We start from the raw sequence: 18,956 nt of genomic DNA, 5'->3' as shown, positions 1-18,956 counted from the left end.
ATAAAAAATTATTAATACAGTACAATTATATTAACTATGGTCCTCATGTTGTACATTAAATCTCTAGACTTGTTCATCCTACATATCTGCTACTTTGTGTCCTTTAACCTGTATCTTCCCATTTCCTCTCCCCAACCCCACTCCATAAACACTATTTTATTCCGTAACTCTGTGTGTATGTGTGTGTGCATATATATACACACACGTGTATATATACATATATGAGTATACATTCACATACATATATACATATATATCTATATGTATGTGTATATATGTATATGTGTATATATACATATATATATAAGATTCCACATATAAGTGAGATCATAGAGTATTTACCTTTCAGTGCATGGCTTATTCCACTTAGCGTAACATCCTCCAGGTTCATACATGTGTAGCAAATGGCAGGATCTCCTTCTTTTTTAAGGTTGAATAGTATTTTATTGTATATATACTACATTTTCTTTATCCATTTGTCTGTCAATGGACACTGACGGTGTTTCCTTACGTTGTAGCCACTATTTTTTATGTCGTTACTTTGATTTAATGTTAATCTCAGACAAGTGCATATGAGTTAGCACCACCCTCTTTCCTGCCTCTTTTTTGATCCACATTAGCACCTAGCATGCAGCTTTCCCACACACAACTGTAAGCTCCAATAATAGAATCTTAGCTTAGTAAATGCCTATCCGTATGCCAGCTTAGTAAATACCTATCATTCTGCATCTTTTGCCAGCACCTTGAATTAAACACAACCAAAACCAAACATAACTCATCCTGACTTCCTGGTTTCCCTCAATGATGCCAACATTTTTCTAGTCACTCAGGCTGAAAATTTCAGATACTTTTATGTTCATCAGTAATTTATTTAATCAAAGTATATAAAGCTCAAGTTTGCCCTGAGCTATGCAGAGTACTCAATAAATGTTTGTTAAATCAATTCATGAAATAATCCTACAGATATTTATTGAGTGCTTATGTGCTAGAACTGTATGAAAGAGAAAAAAAGGGTTAAGACCTCGTTCCTGCCTTCATCAACTTACAATATAGTGGGAAGAATAATGCATATGTATAAAAACTACAATAAAAGATTGTAGGCAGTAACAATCATAATATATGTGTAAACAAAACTCTATAATAGTATAGAAGAGGAGGAGGTCATCCCTGCCTTGGAGCATCTTAGACCATAGACTGTTGCCTGAAGAAGGTGTCATTCAAGCTTCAAGTGGAAAAATCATTTGTGCAGGTAGAGATAGGCTGTGGGAAAGCCCTTGAAAAAGAAAGGGAAAACATTGTAGAGCCCCAAAAGCGTGAAAAGGAAGGTGATTCTACTAAATAGAATAGGGCTAGCAGTCAAATTTGTCTTAGCAAAGGATGCAAGCTGGAGAACCATGAAAACCAAACTCAAAAAAGTAACAACTGGGGCTTGGTTAGAGAGAGTTTAGATTTCTAGGCTAAGGATTTTGGACTTCAGTGTGCTTTGGTAAACTATGAAATATTTTTATATGTAGTGTGTGACCAGAGCTGTGCTTTGGGCAGAGAAAAGTAACCAATATGTTAAGGGTAAGCAAACAATGTAACATGAGCAACATTTGTAGGACTCAAGGGTGGCTAGATGAAGAAAAATTTGATTGAGATTAAATAGCTATCTTCAATGATCTGAGGGGCTGACCAGTAGAAAAGAGAGTATGCTAATTTTTGGCAGAATTAAAGGACACAAATAAATCTAATTGGTGAAAGAAAATGGACAGCAGATTTCAGTTCAAATCAACAAATTACTTTCTAATATGGCTGCATAAATATAGAATTGACTGGCTTTGTGACGTATAGCTGAACTTTTGGGAAAATATTGGAAAGGTAGGAAGTTTGTATGTCAAAGTGAGGGGCTGGCCAGATGAATTTTAAAGTTTTCCCAAGCCCTAAGATTCTATTGTTCTAGCTTATAGTTGTATGTGGGATGTTTAAAAAGAGAACAGAGCATTTGTGAAGCCGATGAGGAGGCTTTTGTGAGACTCAAGACAAAAGATGGGGAAGGGCCACATAAGTGTATTGGAAACAGAGCCAGTCATAATTTCTAACAGTTATGTAATACTTATGTACCCAGCACTATATGTAATATATGTAAGCACTTTACATATATTGACTCATTTGTTCCTTGTACCAACCCCATTTTATAGATGGGAAACGAAAGCATAGAAAGATTTAGTGAGATGCTCAAGGTCCCATAGTTAATTGATCTCTGAGCTAGGATTCGAGACCAGGAAATCAGGCTTTAGAGTCCATACTCTTAATCACTATGCTATCCTGGCCCTCCAGAGAGAGAGAAATAGAAGAAGTGTTGAAAACAGAAGAACTGAAAGATGTAGTTGGATATGAGCATAAGGCAAAAGGAAAATGAAAGCATAATGCCAAATTTCCTAACCTTGGAAACTAGGACTATTATCACGATATTAACAAAAATAGTAAAATCAGACTGGATGTGGTGGCTCATTCATGTAATCCCAGCTACTGGGAAGCCAAGGCAGGAAGATTGCTTGAGCCCAGGAGTTCAAGACCAGCCTGGGCAACATAGTGAGACCCAATCTCTACAGAAAAATTTTTTTAATTAGCTGGGCATGGTGGCATGTGTCTGTAGTTCTAGCTGCTCAGGAGGCTGAGGCAGGAGGACTGCTTGAGCCTGAGAGGTCAACACCACCATGAGCCATGATCTAGCCACTGCACTCCAGCCTGGGCAACGGAGTGAGACCCTGCCTCAAAAAAAAAAAAAAATAGTGAAATCAGGATAAAGAACTGATTCATGAGTAGAGATTAAAATGTAGGTTATAAACATGTTGAGTTTAAAGGTGCTGGTGGCTTAGCCAGGTAGAAATGCGTAGCATGCATGTTATTTGTGAAATTGAGAGTGAGCCAAGGACTTTAACTTTGTGTAAATGTACCTAGATTGATATACTACCTCCTCATAGCTTTCCTACAGTACACTGTAACCTCACTAGAATGTTGATATCATAAGACAAGGATAGACCTAAAGTCAAATACTTTACTCCATTATTAATCCTTAGAAGAATGGGTGTGGCGACTCATAGGAAACATACAAAATATATGTCTTAAAGTTCAGATGACACTAATAACCACAGAGCCTTGATGATTACCATAGAGTAAAACTATAAATTTTTTTTAAAACTTAATGTCTTAAATGACACTAAACTATGCATTGAAATACTATATAAGGATATTTATATGCCTTTTTCTTCATCATGCTGAGGATTTTGTTGACTCTAGGTTCTTTACATTTCTTTTCTCCCCTGTCACGTTTATTTATAAGGGTAAAAATAAACTGTTGGTGCATGGTCTGTTGGGCTATGATGGCAGCTTTGTAAATATGTATGCAGCCCCCACCCAGGTCTTTGACAGAAAGCTGCTTTCCATGCCTTCGTAATGCCTTGAACACACCTTCTGCATTCAGGATGCAGAAGCCTACCACCGTTGCAAAGCTTGCCTGATGATTGCTAGTATCGTCTCTCTTGTGGACTCCAATTAGAGTTAGTGTTCTGAAGCATGGTGAGCCCTTAGCAATAGTGTTGAATGGGATGGGGAAGACAACTCTGTGAGCTCTTTCTCATTTAGAGTAAGATTTTTAGTCTGTGTGAAGTGTTCTTCCAGCATACACCTTTGGCTTTGCCACTGAAGTATGCTATCAGATTTGCTTGGGGACTTAGACGTGTATTTGAAAAATCTTTGGTTTGTAGAGTTTCTTTGCTAAGTTGGGGGGCTTATTGCCTTAGAATAACACCATGTAGGTAATTTAGATGTGCAACAAGGGGACTAATGAAAATTCATTTTGAGGAGAGGTAATGTCAAAATTTTCTGAAAAAGGGAAAGCAGGTCAAATATCATTCAGGAAAGGGAGAAAAAATTCTGCCTGGTGCAATTTTAACATTTTACCAAATCATGCCCAAGAGTGTTAAACTTTATATACGAAAAGTAGCTTTCTAACTTGCCAAGAAATAGTTCTTAAGTAGCCACTCTTAGACAAGATGCAGTATAATTGTTCCAGTAGTAGTTTTATAAATGATATACACTATATAATGTATATAGTTTTATAAGTGAGAGCACTGTTTTACTGATGTCTAAGACATGCATTTCATACCTCTGTGAGGTATGAAAAGCTTGCCCTTTTAGGTGGTCACAAACTGCACCTAGACAGCAATTATGATAAGAAGGTCTAAGTGAAAAGCTGTAGATAAACCAAAACAAACTCTGCCATGGCTGAGCAATCCCATGGCCTACTACTCATGACAGATCATGAACCTTAAAAGTTAATATTTGCGGGGCTGGGCACAGTGGCTCACGCCTATAATCCCAGAATTTTGGGAGGCCGAGGCGGGTGGATCACCTGAGATCAGGAGTTCGAGACCGGCCTGGCCAACATGGCAAAACTCCGTCTCTACTAAAAATACAAAAATTTTCTGGGTATGGTGGTGTGTGCCTGTAGTCCTAGCTACTCGGGAGACTGAGGCAGGAGAATCACTTGAACCCAGGAAGTGGAGGTTGCAGTGAGTCGAGATCACACCACTGCACTCCAGCCTGGGTGACAGAGTGCAACTCCGTCTCAAAAAAAAAAAAGTTAGTATGTTAATATTTGCTCCTTTAGGGTGATGGTTTTACCCTGACAATCTGGTACCTAATGGGTCAAATGATAAGCAAATGTCTAGATTTCAACATTCTTTGGCATTTGAGGATACTATTTGGATAGGCAAAAGTGTCAGGTTTATAAGCAAAGGATTGAAACACACTCTTGCAGTGTGTAGCTACAAATGAGTAGAAGTTCACCTCATCTTCAATAGTTTGAGCTTCTGATCACTAAGCTAACCAAAACGTGACATCTAGAGTTAGGGAGAATATTTTATTTAGCAAGCAAGGAAACAGGATTTATTCCAAAGGAAAGATTCTGTATAGTGAAAAGGCCAACTGACTTATTTTATCGAATTCAAAAGTTGTAAGTCAGGCATGGATTTTTCTGTCTTGTCAGGTTATTCAGATCTACCAAAGAACAGTTAACCAGTTCCTTTATAAAGGAAATCCGAAACCATGTGACAATCAAGATCCATGAATCATTAAGCTCAAAGTCATTACAACTTTTGATCTTCACATGCTAGATTCCTTGGGATTTTTGTTCTTATCCATCAAGAATTTTGAGAATCCTCTCAAGGTTTTATATAGGCTGGAGTGTGTCGCTGTTGTTACGCTGCTTGTATGTTGCTATTTGTTCAGTTAAAGCTAGCTGACATTTTGTATCATTTTGAATCTCTTCAGTTTAACTGTTCAGATTTAAAATAGTATTAAAACTACTAAGATACATTGAAGCATCATTGTAATGCTGAGGCTGAGGGACATGTTTTAGGTTTTAGGTTTTAGGTTTTATGTGTTAAAATGAGGAGATACTATTATACTTCAAGCATAGAAAACGTGATACTTATCCCACAGTAAAGCCAAATCTTTATCATAGCGAGGTACTTGTAAAGATTGGTTAGAGATGGTATTTAATTTAACCATATGCAATAAAACAGATATGATACCTTATTAACTAATATGTTCTTCAAATTACTTTTAGAGAAACAGACACCAAAAACATGTGTGTGCATGCATGTATATATGTGTGCATGTGCATGTATGTGTGCACGTGTGTTCTATTGATATAAAGTTAACAGTGACTTATAGTAGTCCTACTTTCTAGTAGAATATTTGCTACTGAGAAATGGAAGGAGTTGAAATCAGTAAAATGAAAATGATCCAAATACTTGGTGAAACAACACACAGTACACAAACTTTTGTTTGTAATAATGCTTACTATTATTAGTTGAATCATTGCTTGATTTTAGTGAAATTTTTGGTATACACCAAAATTTTTTTCAGCCCTTAAACAGCTTGAACTGGCACTGCCTACACTTGCCAATATAACCTTACTTTTTTTTCTTACTGTTATTTCTAATATTAATCATACAAAACATAGAGAAAATCCTCATAGTTTAGTTTCCCCAACAAAAATTGCAGTAAAGTCTAACAAAGAGAGGGTCTCTGTCTATTCAGGCTCATTCATTCTCTGCTCTTCCCTGTGCTTTCCCTTTCAGCCTAATTTACTCTGATCTTTAGTTGATTCTACCGGATGCTGGACAAGTGAATATGTAATAATTTCTTAATTTTTATGAATTTTTACATCAAAGGTGTCTTTTCCTTGTTTAGAATGCCATATTTTAATCTTGAAAATTTTACATAAATGTATACTTTAGAAACTGATAACCAGATTTAATCTTTTGGGGTGCCAAATTTGATCACCATCTAATATTGGAGAAGGCAGAGGGTTCAAGAATAACAGAGTTTACATTACTAGAAACTTTTGCCTAAAAAGTAAATCTCAGGGAAGTGGTTCTGAGGGAGGCTCTGAAGGATTTACTGTTTAATCAAATTGTTCTTTGTCAGCATGCAACAAAGAAGTGTTCCAGTTGTATCTGAGTTCAATTTATACAAGTGTTGTTCATTGTTGACATGCCTAAAGAAACTTATTAAAAATGAAATGTCTCAATAGAACTTTAAAGTGCCTGCCTATATTTTTCATGTTCTTTTCCAATACTTTTGCACAGAAGAATGTTTATATTTTAGCATTCTTTTGTCATATTTTGTAGCCTGTAATGTTAATGTATTTTCAACAAGATAGAAAATATTACACAGGAAATAGAACTATTCATGAGACAAATGTATTAGAGCAAATATCATTTCTATCTTGTTTATAAATTATACAATTGCCAGCATCTGTTTTCTGTTAGTTCTTTACCCACACCAACCCCACTGCTGATTATAGGAAGATTGGGATTGAAAAACATCTTAGAATCAGTCCAGAAACTCTATTTGGAACTGGATGCAATTGCAGAAATGTTGATGCAGTTCAAAATGAGGAATGCTTATTGCTTAAGATCTGCTTCTCCATTTGTAGTAATTCATTTTGTAGAGGATTCCCTCATTCATGAGGATATTGCTTCCCACCTGAATACTTGCTGTGCTGAATCCTATCCGACTCGTGGTTGTGGTTTGTATCTGTGGAGGGTATTGTGTAAGAGTTAGGTTAAGTCATATCTCCAGTTATTTATTCAATAGAACAGTCAGTCTCTAAAGACAGTTGTTTTCTACTGATTCTCTTTTTCTTTTGTAAATTATTATGAAATATTTCAGACATGTAAGGTAACATAATGAACAGCTGTAAACCCACTACTTTGCTTTAAAAATTAATAAATACAAACAAAGTCCCTATGTATACTTTTGTGATCCCATCTGCCTCTCTTCTCTGCAGCAGAAACCACTATCCTCAGTCTATTCATCGTCATACAATACACATTTTTAGGCTTTTCCAAATATGTATATATCCATAAAATGTATTGTTCTACATGTGTTTAAATTTCATATGAATAACTTGCTTTCCTCCTTCATCATTACGTTTCCAAAGTTTATCCATATTCAGGCATGGATTTCTACCTTATTCAAGTTAACTGCTATATTTTTTGCACTGCATAAATATACTAAAATTTATATATCCTTTCCCATTGATGGATATTTAGGTTCAGACAGACATACATACCCCCTAGTATTAATAGGTATGCTTCAAAATGTTCTTGGATATTCTTGGCCTTTTCTGTTTCATATGGATTTTAGAATCATGTTTCAAGCTCTATGATGGGATATTTACCAGAATTACATTGAATTTATAGAACTAGTACAGAAAAATTGACATTCTAATGATATTAAGTATATCTTTCCATTGATTGGGTCTTTTTATGTGTTCTTCAATAAAGTTTTAAAATTTTATGTAAAGGAGTATGGAACCTATTTTTTGCTATATTTGCTATTATTGTTAATGTAACCTTTTATTTAGAAAAAAAAGTACATGTTCTAATTTGCTGTCCCCGATATCTAGGCATGCTATTGATTTTTTCCTTTTAATTTTACATCCAGAAACCTTGTGGCTTTCATAGTTTACCTGTATGTTCAATTTTATCTCTTCCTTTTCAGGCATTCCATTTTTTTATGTCTTTGGTTGCCTTTTTGTGCTGACTAAGATTTCCAATACAACATTGAGTTAGAAGCTGTAGTTAATTCTAGTACTTCTTCTGACATTAAGAGGAATATATTGCTCTATTTCTGTACTAAATATGATGCTTACTATAAGATTTTGGTAAATCACCTTTACCATACTCAGTAAGTTATCTTTTAGCCATGTTTTTCTAGGAGATTCTATCATAAATAGGAACTAAATTTTAAATGGTACTCTTTCTACATATAATAATAAAATTATAATTTTTCTTTAATCATTATGAAATGTGTGAAAGTAAAATGGAATAATTCAGTGGTGAATTACATTGATAGATTTTTCTAAAGTTAAACCATCCTAGCATTCATGCTTATTTGGCTGTGACTTCTATATACTGGTGTATGCATGTGTGTGTGTATGTGTGTGCATTTTTGGTTTGATTACCAGATATTTTCTTGGAGATTTTTGCAGCCATGTTTATAAGTGAGATTGGCCTATTAAGAAATCATTTCTAGAGCTGGACAAGGTGGAACACACCTACTTGGGAGGCTGGGGTGGAAGAATCACTTGGGCTCAAGAGTTCAAGTCCAGTCTGGGCAAAATAGAGACATCTCACCTTTAAAAAAAAAATCATTTTCTCCTTTTCTTACCCTATTTTGGAACTGTTTTGGAACTAGATTATATTCTTATAAAATGATTCAAGATGGTTTCCCTTTTTTCCTGTTCTCTGGTATAGTTTAAAATAGAGATTATCTGTCCTTTGAAAATTTGACAAAGTACACCTGTAAAACCACCTGGGCAATTTTCAATGTTTTTAATGTGTATTCAGGTTTTCTATTTCTTCTCATGTCCATTTGTTTTCTGGAAAAATGTCTACTTTATCTAAGGTTTCAGACTTACTTGCATAAAGTTGTTAATAGCAGTCTCTAATTTATTTTTGAATTTTAATCTTTAATGTTTATTTGTATTCTTTCTTTTCCTTTTTTCTAGCTCTATTACCTTGCCACACGTTTCTCTATTTTTTATACTCATCTCAAAGATGCAGATTTTGATTTTGTTGATCTTCTCTGTTGTTTTCTTTGTTTCCAATTTCATTAACTTCTGCTCTTGGCTTTGTTGTGTCCTTCATCTACTTATATGTAGTCCTTTTTCTAAATCCTTGATTTGGACACTTTGCTCATTGGATTTCAATTATTCTTCTTTTCTACTACATGCATTTCAGGCTGTAAATTTCCTCTAAGTTACTGTCTAAGCTGCATCCCACAAGTTTTTGTAAATAGTATTTCACTGTTACTCAATTTCTAATTCCAATGTAATTTTTGAAACATAATTCATTAATTATTTTTAAGTGTGTTTTTAAAGAACACCTTTCTGGGATTTTTCTTTTGTTATCTTTTTGTTTATTGATTTCTAATTTTACTGCATTTTGTGAAGCAGAATAATCCATATGTTGTGGAATCTTTGGCGATTATTGAGTCTTGCTTTGTAGACGAGTCTTTGTCAGTTTTTGTGGGTTATTCTGTGTGTGCTTGGAAAGAACATGTATTATATAGTCATACCTTTGAGGTCCTATATATGTCCATTAAATTAAAGTTGTACTGCCTTTGAGTGATGATGACTTTATTTATTCCTTTTCAGTGTTTATACAAGTTTCCTTTTTCTTGCATAATTTCATTGGCTAGGACCTCCAGAATTATATTGTGTAGAAGTGATGATCATAGGCATCTTTTCTCAGACTTAATAACACAAAAAAAGATTTCAACATCTCACTATTATGGTGTTTGCTATGGGGTGTTGTAGCTACTCTTTATCAAATTTAAAGTTCCTTTTAGTCTTAGTTTTAAAATTAAAGTTAAACATTCCTTTTAATTACAAGTTAACTTAAAATTTCCTTTTAGTCTTAGTTTGCTACAAGTTTTTATCATGAATGGATGTTTAGTATTTTATCAAATACCTATTTTATATCTATTGAGATGATAATTTGATTTTTCTCTTTTATTCCATATGTGTGATGAATTACATTTGTTAATTTTCAAATGTGAAAGCAATCTTATATTCCTAGAATAAGCACAAATTGGTCATGATATTATTTCTTGTTATGTAATGCTAGATTTGCTATATTAATTTTTGTTTAGGATTTTTGTATCCATGAATGAGATCTTCACGAGAAAGATTGGCATATATTTTTTAAATAATATCCTTCAGAATTTTATATCGGGGTTATGCAGACCTCATAAGGCATATTGTTAAGAGTTTCGTCTTTTCTATTTTTTGGAAAAGTTTATTTAAGATTGGCAATTTTTCTTTCTTAAAAGTTTGGTATATTTACAAATGAAGTCGTATGAGACTGGAATTTTCTTTGTGGTAATGTTTTCCATTATGGATTAAGTTTCTTTATAGAAACTATTCAGTTTCCATTTTTTCTTGTAGTTTATTAAGTTGTATTATTCTAGAAATTTGTTCATCAAAAATTTCAGCTGTATTGGCAAAAAGCTGTTAGTAATATCCTCTTAGGATGTTTTATGTTTGTACTATGTATAGCAATGTCATACTTTTTATTCCCGATACTGGTTATCTGGGTCTTCTGTATTTTCATCTTGATCAGTCTCCACCAGGAGTTTATCAATTTTATTGGTATGAGCCAATCATCAAATATTGACTTTGTTGATTCTTTCTGCAGTATATTTATTCCTATTGTATTAGTTTTAGCTCTTATAATTAGCATTTTCTTCCTTCTACCTTCTTGTATACATTGGTTTTCTTTTTCTAATTTCTTAGAATCAATACTTAGGTCATGGTTTTTCAGCTCGTTTTTCTTTCTACCTTATAAATTTTTCTGTACACATGGATTTAGTTATATTACACATTTTCATTCATTTCCATCTCTTTTCTAATTTTCTTTTTTTTATTATTATTATACTTTAAGTTTTAGGGTACATGTGCACAATGTGCAGGTTAGTTACATATGTATACATGTGCCATGCTGGTATGCTGCACCCATTAACTCGCCATTTAGCATTAGGTATATCTCCTAATGCTATCCCTCCCCCCTCCCCCCACCCCACAACAGTCTCCAGAGTGTGATGTTCCCCTTCCTGTGTCCATGTGTTCTCATTGTTCTGATGTCTTATTTGTTTAATGTTTTATTCGAAAGTATATTTCTTGATTTCCAAGCATGTATGGATTTTAGATTCATCTGCTATTACTAATTTCAAATTTAATTTCATACTGGGCTTAAAATATCCTATGTATGATTTTAATACTTCTAAATATATCAAGACTTGCTTTAGAGCCTAGCACATGGTCAATATTTGTAAATGTTCTATATACATTTGAAATACATTATGTGTATTTTGTAGTCATTTATGGCAGTGTTTTGTATGTATCAATTAGATCAAATCTGTTAACCATGTTGCTCAAATATTTCATATTCTTTCTGATTTGTTTGCTTGCTCTATCAGTTGGTGTGAGAGGGGGGCTGTAAAGTCTCTGACTATGATTGTGAATTTGTCCTTTTCCCTTTCTTCTTCTTTCAATTTTGCTTCATTTATTTGGCTTACTGCTTTCTTCAATGTTGGGTTTTTTTTTGTTTGTTTGTTTGAGACAGGGCCTCACTCTGTTGCCCAGGCTAGAGTGCAGTGGCATGAACATGGCTCACTGCAGCCTCGACCTCCTAGGCTTAAGCAATCCTCCCACCTCAACTTCTTGAATAGCTGTAGGCACATGCCACCACACCTAGCTATTTTTTGTATTTTTTGTAGAGATGGAGTCTCACTATGTTGCACAGGCTGTTCTCAAACTCCTGCGCTCAAGTGACCTGCCCACCTCACCCTTCCAAAGTGCTGGGATTACAGGTGTGTGCCAATGTGCCTGGCCAATGTTGGAAATTTATTAGCCATTATCAATTCAATTTTTTTTTCTGATTCCATGAGACTGAAAAAGCTCTACTCAGCCTCTGAGCCTTCTAGCTCCCTCTAGTATAATTGACAGATGCTGCTACAGGAAAAGCATCCATAAATGTCAGGCTCTTCTCTCTGGGTTTTCTTTTTCTTCTGGAACTTGGCACAGTAATTCTTTACTGTTTTGTGAACTCCACTAACTCCCAAAAGATTTTAAAATATATTTTGTTTAGATTCTCTAGTTCTCATCAGAAGGGAATAGTAAAAATTACTTAGGTCCCTATTACTAGAAACAGAATTCCACCTTTTTGTTTTCATATGCATACTTGACAAAGTACCAGTTACCTAACTCCTGAATAACATAAGGCTTTCCAAATATTTCATTCAGGACACTCCATCTTACATATTATTAAACGATAGTATTTTATTTCTACATTGTTTCCTAGCTCCAGATTTTTTATTATTATTATTTTATACTCAATAGTCAGTGCTTCTTTGTCAACTCTCTGGGCTAGTGGGTACAGTTTATTACTCACCATCTTACTGAGATTGCAGCCTTTCAAGTGGCTCCAACTTTATGCTGGAGATTTAGTCCAACTCCATCTGAAATGGGTCCAAGACCTCATCTCTTTTTTCTTTGTGGATGTAAGTACCCAAGCCCCTAGTCGTAATTGGGTATAATAACTCTCAAGGCTACCAGAGGATTGACTGCTTTGGCTTTTAGCATCCTCTTTGCTTCTGGCACTTGAAGATTTCTCTTTTTTTGTGAGCCAAGACATGCAATTTAAAAAATTGTTACATTATATCCAACATTTCTAATGGTTTATATAGAGATAGTTTGAAAATAGCCTAGTCTGCTATTTGGCCAATACTGTTCATCTAGTCCTATTACTTTTCAAACAGAAATCAGAATGTTATACTCCTCTATGCCTAACATTTATAGTTGTACAAAGCAATATATGAAAAATGTTTGCTTCTAACTATTCTAGTCAGAGCTGACTTGACTAACTTTAACCAATTAGTGCCTAATCTTATAAAGGCCCTTTCAGTTCAGTTTTTAATGTCTTGGGAGGAGGCTGTGAAGGGGAACAGAATGATAATATCAGCCTTACTGCAAGAACTGAAATTATAAATACAAATTATCAGAGATTCAGATCAAGATTCGGGACCAGGGGTTCTTTCGGGATAATTCTACCTGAGCTACCACTTTTTAAGCCAAGGCCCATGTTTTTAAGATACGTTTTTCTGTGCCCTAGACTTTTCTCACAACCTGATGATTCCCTGCACAGCTTTCCATTCACTTTTCCACCCATTCCAATTTGGCTTTTCAACTACACCTTTATCAGTACAGCTCTTCCTAAAGTCATCAACAAATTCCATGTTGATAAATCCAATGGGCACTTCTCTGCCTGTGCCTTACTTGACCTCTCAGCAATATTAGACGTAGTTAAACACTCCTTTATTGAAAAGTGTCCTCTTGTACTTTAGTTACACCACAATCTCCTGGATTTCTTCCTATCACTCACCGCCTTCTCCATCCCAGTTTCCTTTGATGGTGCCTCTTTTTTCTACCTGATCTTTCTTCAGGGCTCTTCTATTCTCTGTTTAGGAGTATCAACCAGTTATTTCCATGCCTTTAAATACCACCTATAGGCTAATGATGGCCAATTTTATATCTCCAGCCCTGGCCTGTCAGAATCATATATTCTGCTAGTTGCACCGACATTTTCACTTGGCTTTTTACATATACCTTAAGGTTAATCTTTTTGATCTTCCACCCTTATTTTTCCCTTAGCCTTTCCCACTTCATTAATGGCAGCATTATCTATCCATTTGTTTAAGCCAAACTTTTTTTTTCCCTTTCCTTCATCCCTTATATCCAATTTTGAGCAAGTCCTGTGGTTACATCTCTAAACTATATTTCAAATCTGTCCAACAGCTTTGTGATGTGTAAGTATTATTACTTCTATTGCATTCTTACGCAAACAGAGATTAAGACAATATGTTAGTAAGTTGCCTAAGGGTCCATAGGTACTAAGCAGAGGAATCAAGGATGCAGTTATCTTTATTTCAAATTTACTACTCTTTCCGTCATACCCTGCCTTCAAAGAATACTTGTGAGTAAACTTATGAACAAATTGAACCAGATTATAATAAAACTCATAATCATGGCTTTATCAGAAGAATATTATCATCTACTGAAACATAACTCTGCTATCTGTGGAGAATATTAATGCCTCTAAATATATTAAACTAGTTTCAGAATTTGAGACTGTGAAAGAGACAACCTGGCTTACAGAACACCATCTTTTCCTTTCAGGAATATGTGGCCTATTGTTCCCAAAACATATTTCATTCTTTCCATAGGTTTTTATCCTACTTCTCTTCCTCCAGCAAGGGAATTAGATCACGAAAGAGGCTTGCCATGCTTTTATGTTGGTTTATCTACTGTCATGACTTTATTAATATTCAACATTTCTCAACAAAAAGTCAAAGGGACAAAGGAAAGAAACTCAGCAGAGCCAGTACACATCATCATTATCATACTGTCTAAATACTGAATAGCATTTGAAGATAAGAAGGATGTGTACGTTAATCAACCAGTGTTAATTTTGTATGCTTGAAATAAATGCAAATATTGTTAGTATGATCAGGGAAACCAGCTGGTTGTCATCATTGGCATCTTTACCTTTTGTATATTATGAATTTTATTAGAAAGTTATTATCTTTCCAATTAATGAACTTGTCTTTCTGAATGAAGTTAGGGCACTGTTTTATTGGGATTTTTCCCCCAGTGATATCTTATAGTATCATAAAATTCCTGCAACATTATCTGTGATCTTAATGAATTTTTAGTGAAACCCACTTGACATTTGTTTGTCATTAATCTCATTTCTAAGCCTTGAATGCCATTATCATTCTATAGACTTCTCAAAATCATTTTGGCTTAGAGTTTTATATTATTCTTAGAGACTTAACTACCTCTTTTTAGAGTTTCTTGCACATTCATTCAGATGCTAGAGATCTTTGTGACATCTTGTTTATATAAATTGTTTTTTAACATTTTGTTTAAAATATAAGTATAGGCAGGGCATGGTGGCTCACATCTATAATCCCAGCACTTTGGGAAGCCAAAATAGGAGGACCGCTTGAGGCCAGAAGTTCAAGACCAGCCTGGTTAACATAGCAAGACCCCATCTCTATTAAAATAATAAATAAATAAAATATAAATGTAGACAGGGATTTTTGGTAATTATAATGCTTTTTGGAAGAATGGATGCTGGTTTTAACAAAATATGTTAATATATCTTCTTTGAATTCCCCACAGAGCTGTGTACCATGGAGTGTGGTAGCCATGGAGTCTGCTCAAGAGGAATTTGCCAGTGTGAAGAAGGCTGGGTAGGACCAACATGTGAGGAACGCTCCTGTCATTCTCATTGTACTGAGCATGGCCAATGCAAAGATGGAAAATGTGAGTGTAGCCCTGGATGGGAGGGCGACCACTGCACAATTGGTAAGTACCACCATACTTTAACCAAAGTAAGTTGGATTAGTTGAAGTTAAGAGCAGTCTAGTGAGTCAATCACTAGGCATTTAGTAGAATTTGAGGTTGGAGTAGAGGAGGAGAAGGAGGGTTGTTTACAAGTTTTAAAGTTTTGTGAACTGGTAGGTTTCTTCTTTTGTCGATGACATTCTATGTATTTCTTGTGTTGTTTCCTTTCTTATTACTTCAGTATTCCTTATGTTTTCTGCTTTCAAGTGCTTTGAGTTACTCAAGTGAAAGATGTTACATTGGAATAAAGTGTCATTAGTTAATAAGAAAAGTGCTTTTGTAGTGAAGGTAACATTCTCTGCCCATTTTTCCTTTTGAAAAGTATAGGTTGTTTCAGTTGAAAGCACTTAGAGGCAATTTCATTAAATGGGACTACTTTAACAGGGGCTATTCCATATCATTAGAGGCTGTCTTTAATGTATATGAGGAAGGCACTTCTGACCTATCATCAATAGAACATTTGTGTTGAATTGTTTATCCGGTAGTGTAGAGAGTTGGTCCTGAAGCCACCACTCTCTCTTCACCCCTTATTGCTAATTTCACAAAGGGAAAATGATCTGTGAATATGGAAAAGCTTATGTAATAATTAATTTATCATGTGATCTTCACACTATAAAAGATGTTAAAAATAAATATTTCAATTATAAAACACTTTCTTTTTCTGAAAAAAGCAAAGCCCTTAACATATATTTCTATCCACCGCTAAGGTTTCTATGCAAGAAACCTTTGCATAGAAAGGTTGTCATTAATACAGAGTAACAAGTATGATTCCCATTGTTCAGCTAAAGAAAGGGGGTCACAGAGTGTTCCAGTGGCATTCCTTGACTACACAGAAAATTCATGCAGAGCAAAGGCAATTGTGGGCCTCTGGATACCCAATTTATTGTTTGTAGGCTTTTCCCTCACTAGACTGTACTACAGCTTTCATTTTTAGGTGAAAGTATTTTGTTATAATGGTTGGAGCTTGCCAAAGTAATGTATAATATATATAATACATATAACATATAATCTTCATAAACTGCATTACTTCTCTACTAAAGGTACAGTAAGTCTTGTTCTGCAACTGTGGGAAATATTTAAGATTCATTAAAGAGGTGGAGAGGGGTGAGATTCAGATGTGTAGCTTAAGTAATTACATTCCTGTACTACAGTAAGTTTATTGCCTTTACATAAGAGGATTTAAATATTGTGATGATTACCGTAGGTGGTTATTCCAGAACTCTCTTCTAAAGATATTACTAATAAGAAGTTGAAGCCAGTGCTCTTTCACAGAAGTTATTACTGAAATGTGAAAATGCAGTTCTTATACTTCTAATGAAATATGACACTTTTTATGAAGCCTAATAGACTTTCTTGCAGAAATGCCATTAATATCGTTCTCACAGAAAATATTATTCACAAACTACACAGGCCCATGTACCCAACTCTTGAGCTGCAGACATTTCAGCAGTTCACAGTTTGCTGTTCTCCTCCCAGGCAACAGATGGTAAACCATTAGTACATATTGTATAGCTTTAGTCTCTCAGAAATTCATTTGATCACTCTTTTCCCCTCCCTTTTAGCTCACTACTTAGATGCTGTCCGAGGTAAGATTTTTCTCACTAATTTTATAACAGAAATATATTTTTAAAAGAAAATATGCATGTGAGAAAGAAAGGGTGGTGTTTTCTGGCATTTGTGTTGTTTGTTTTTATTTTTGGCAATCTTATTTGAATATAATGTTGTCAGTTTCATGCTAAAATAGTCACACTAAAAGGTAATTTGTTTTTTCAACATCAAAGAGTCACTTTTTACCGTAGTATAGAATGGACTGATAAGCAGTTTTAAGGACTATTTTTTCTTGTCTTTATATTGAGTTCTGTGTATGTGTGTGTGTCTGGATCTGTGTGTATTACACAGGTAATTATTAAATAATTTTTAATAATTTAATAATTATTAAATAATTTGGTTCAGAGGATGAACTTTTTCTTTAACATAACAATATAGCTCCAAGTCCATATACAAGGACTCCTAAGTCCTTACAGGGGCAGGAGAATTATCCTCCTAGAAGTATCCCATCATCCATCCCTCCAAGGAGCTTCCTTTAACAGAGACAGCAAGGATTTTTCTGCCAGATATCCTAGTGCCTTTCATTACCTCAGCTTCAGAACTTTAATATGTCCCAAATTATTCTTTATTTCTCCTTAATTATCTATTGCCTATCCATTAGAATAGAACTACAAAAATTCCCTTCTCAAACCTATGTATGTTCATCATATGCCATGTCATGAGTATATTACATATATCAAGCTTTTCATATTTTCTAACAACCATCTGTCATTTTATTTTTAAATTTTTTCTTCCTCTTGTCTGTTGATAGTTGCTTGGAAAACTATTTAGAAGGAACACCGGGTTACTTCTACAGATTTTTTAATCTGTTTTTTGTTTTGCTCTTTATGCTTTTGGAATTTTCTTTCAAAGAAAGAAACCAAAATGAATATTGACTGGACTATTCCCAGTAAAATTCAGGTCTGGTCCTGTGTTGCTACTAGGAAAATACCCAGTAGCATTATAGTTGCTTTCTCTGTTCATCTGCCCACTGCGCATGTGGTGCATGTGAAGTTACCGTTTGCTAGAGCTGAATTCCAAACTACGGGTACAAAGAGTAGGGCATCCCTGAGAAGTTTAAAGTCTAAATAGGAACCATTGTCAGTGTTGATGCTTTATCAATGGATAAAAGTTATTTAAATGCTACACTTTCCTCTTGACTTGATATTTTCCAGTTCTCTATAATTCAGAAAGTCTAGATCTGGCATGTATTAATTCTATAAACACTTATTTAACATTTAATATTATTGTTATAAGCATAATATCATGCAAGCTTTTGAGAGAGATACGATAGAAGTAAAGATTTCAATCCTTAGCCCGCAGATGAATAATAATCTTGAAGAGAAAAGCTGAATAAATATAAAGCAACTACAGCACATTTCTAAGGCACCATATGAACAAATACTTAATGGTGTGGTCTGAACTGTATACCAATATACTTAAGTCCTGAAGCAATACATCATAAGGGAAAATCAGCACAGGCTAGAAGTAGTTAGGGAAAGTTTCTTTTCATAGGGACTGCTATCTTTTCCCAACATATTGGCCATAACTAGATACAGTGTCATCCATATAGTTTTGATTGAGATGAGGAGATATGTTTAGTGAAAAGAAAAAAAGAATTCTTGCCCCTGCTGTAGTTTTCTTCCTATATGAACCAGGGGTTGGGAATTGGGGTTAGCATTAATAAAGCTTAATTGGATCTCTAAGGAAAACCACTGCAGAGTAAGGGATAACAAGTTCCCTGGGAAGGTTTTGCGAGCAAGCAAGCTCCTCTTCCATTTATTCAACACCTCATCTGAATGGGGCCCAGATGGTTAGATGCTTCCCTATAGGCAAA

General features: G+C 34.7%; 1 protein-coding gene across 2 annotated transcripts in view; it reads left to right on the top strand.

Moving 5' to 3' along the window:
- Nucleotides 1–18,956, top strand: part of TENM1 (teneurin transmembrane protein 1) — a 498,370-nt gene that overhangs the window by 294,912 nt on the left and 184,502 nt on the right. For both annotated transcript variants that reach the window (XM_063659976.1, XM_054472526.2), the window contains exons 10-11: nt 15,308–15,493; nt 17,095–17,118. In XM_063659976.1, the coding sequence (XP_063516046.1) occupies nt 15,308–15,493; nt 17,095–17,118 (210 nt within the window). The remainder of the gene's footprint in view (nt 1–15,307; nt 15,494–17,094; nt 17,119–18,956) is intronic.

Source organism: Pongo pygmaeus, chromosome X, assembly GCF_028885625.2.
Source record: "Pongo pygmaeus isolate AG05252 chromosome X, NHGRI_mPonPyg2-v2.0_pri, whole genome shotgun sequence".
NCBI classification, from domain to species: Eukaryota; Metazoa; Chordata; class Mammalia; order Primates; family Hominidae; genus Pongo; species Pongo pygmaeus.
Note: the sequence above shows the minus strand (reverse complement) of the source record. Positions and strands in the feature narration are given on the sequence as shown.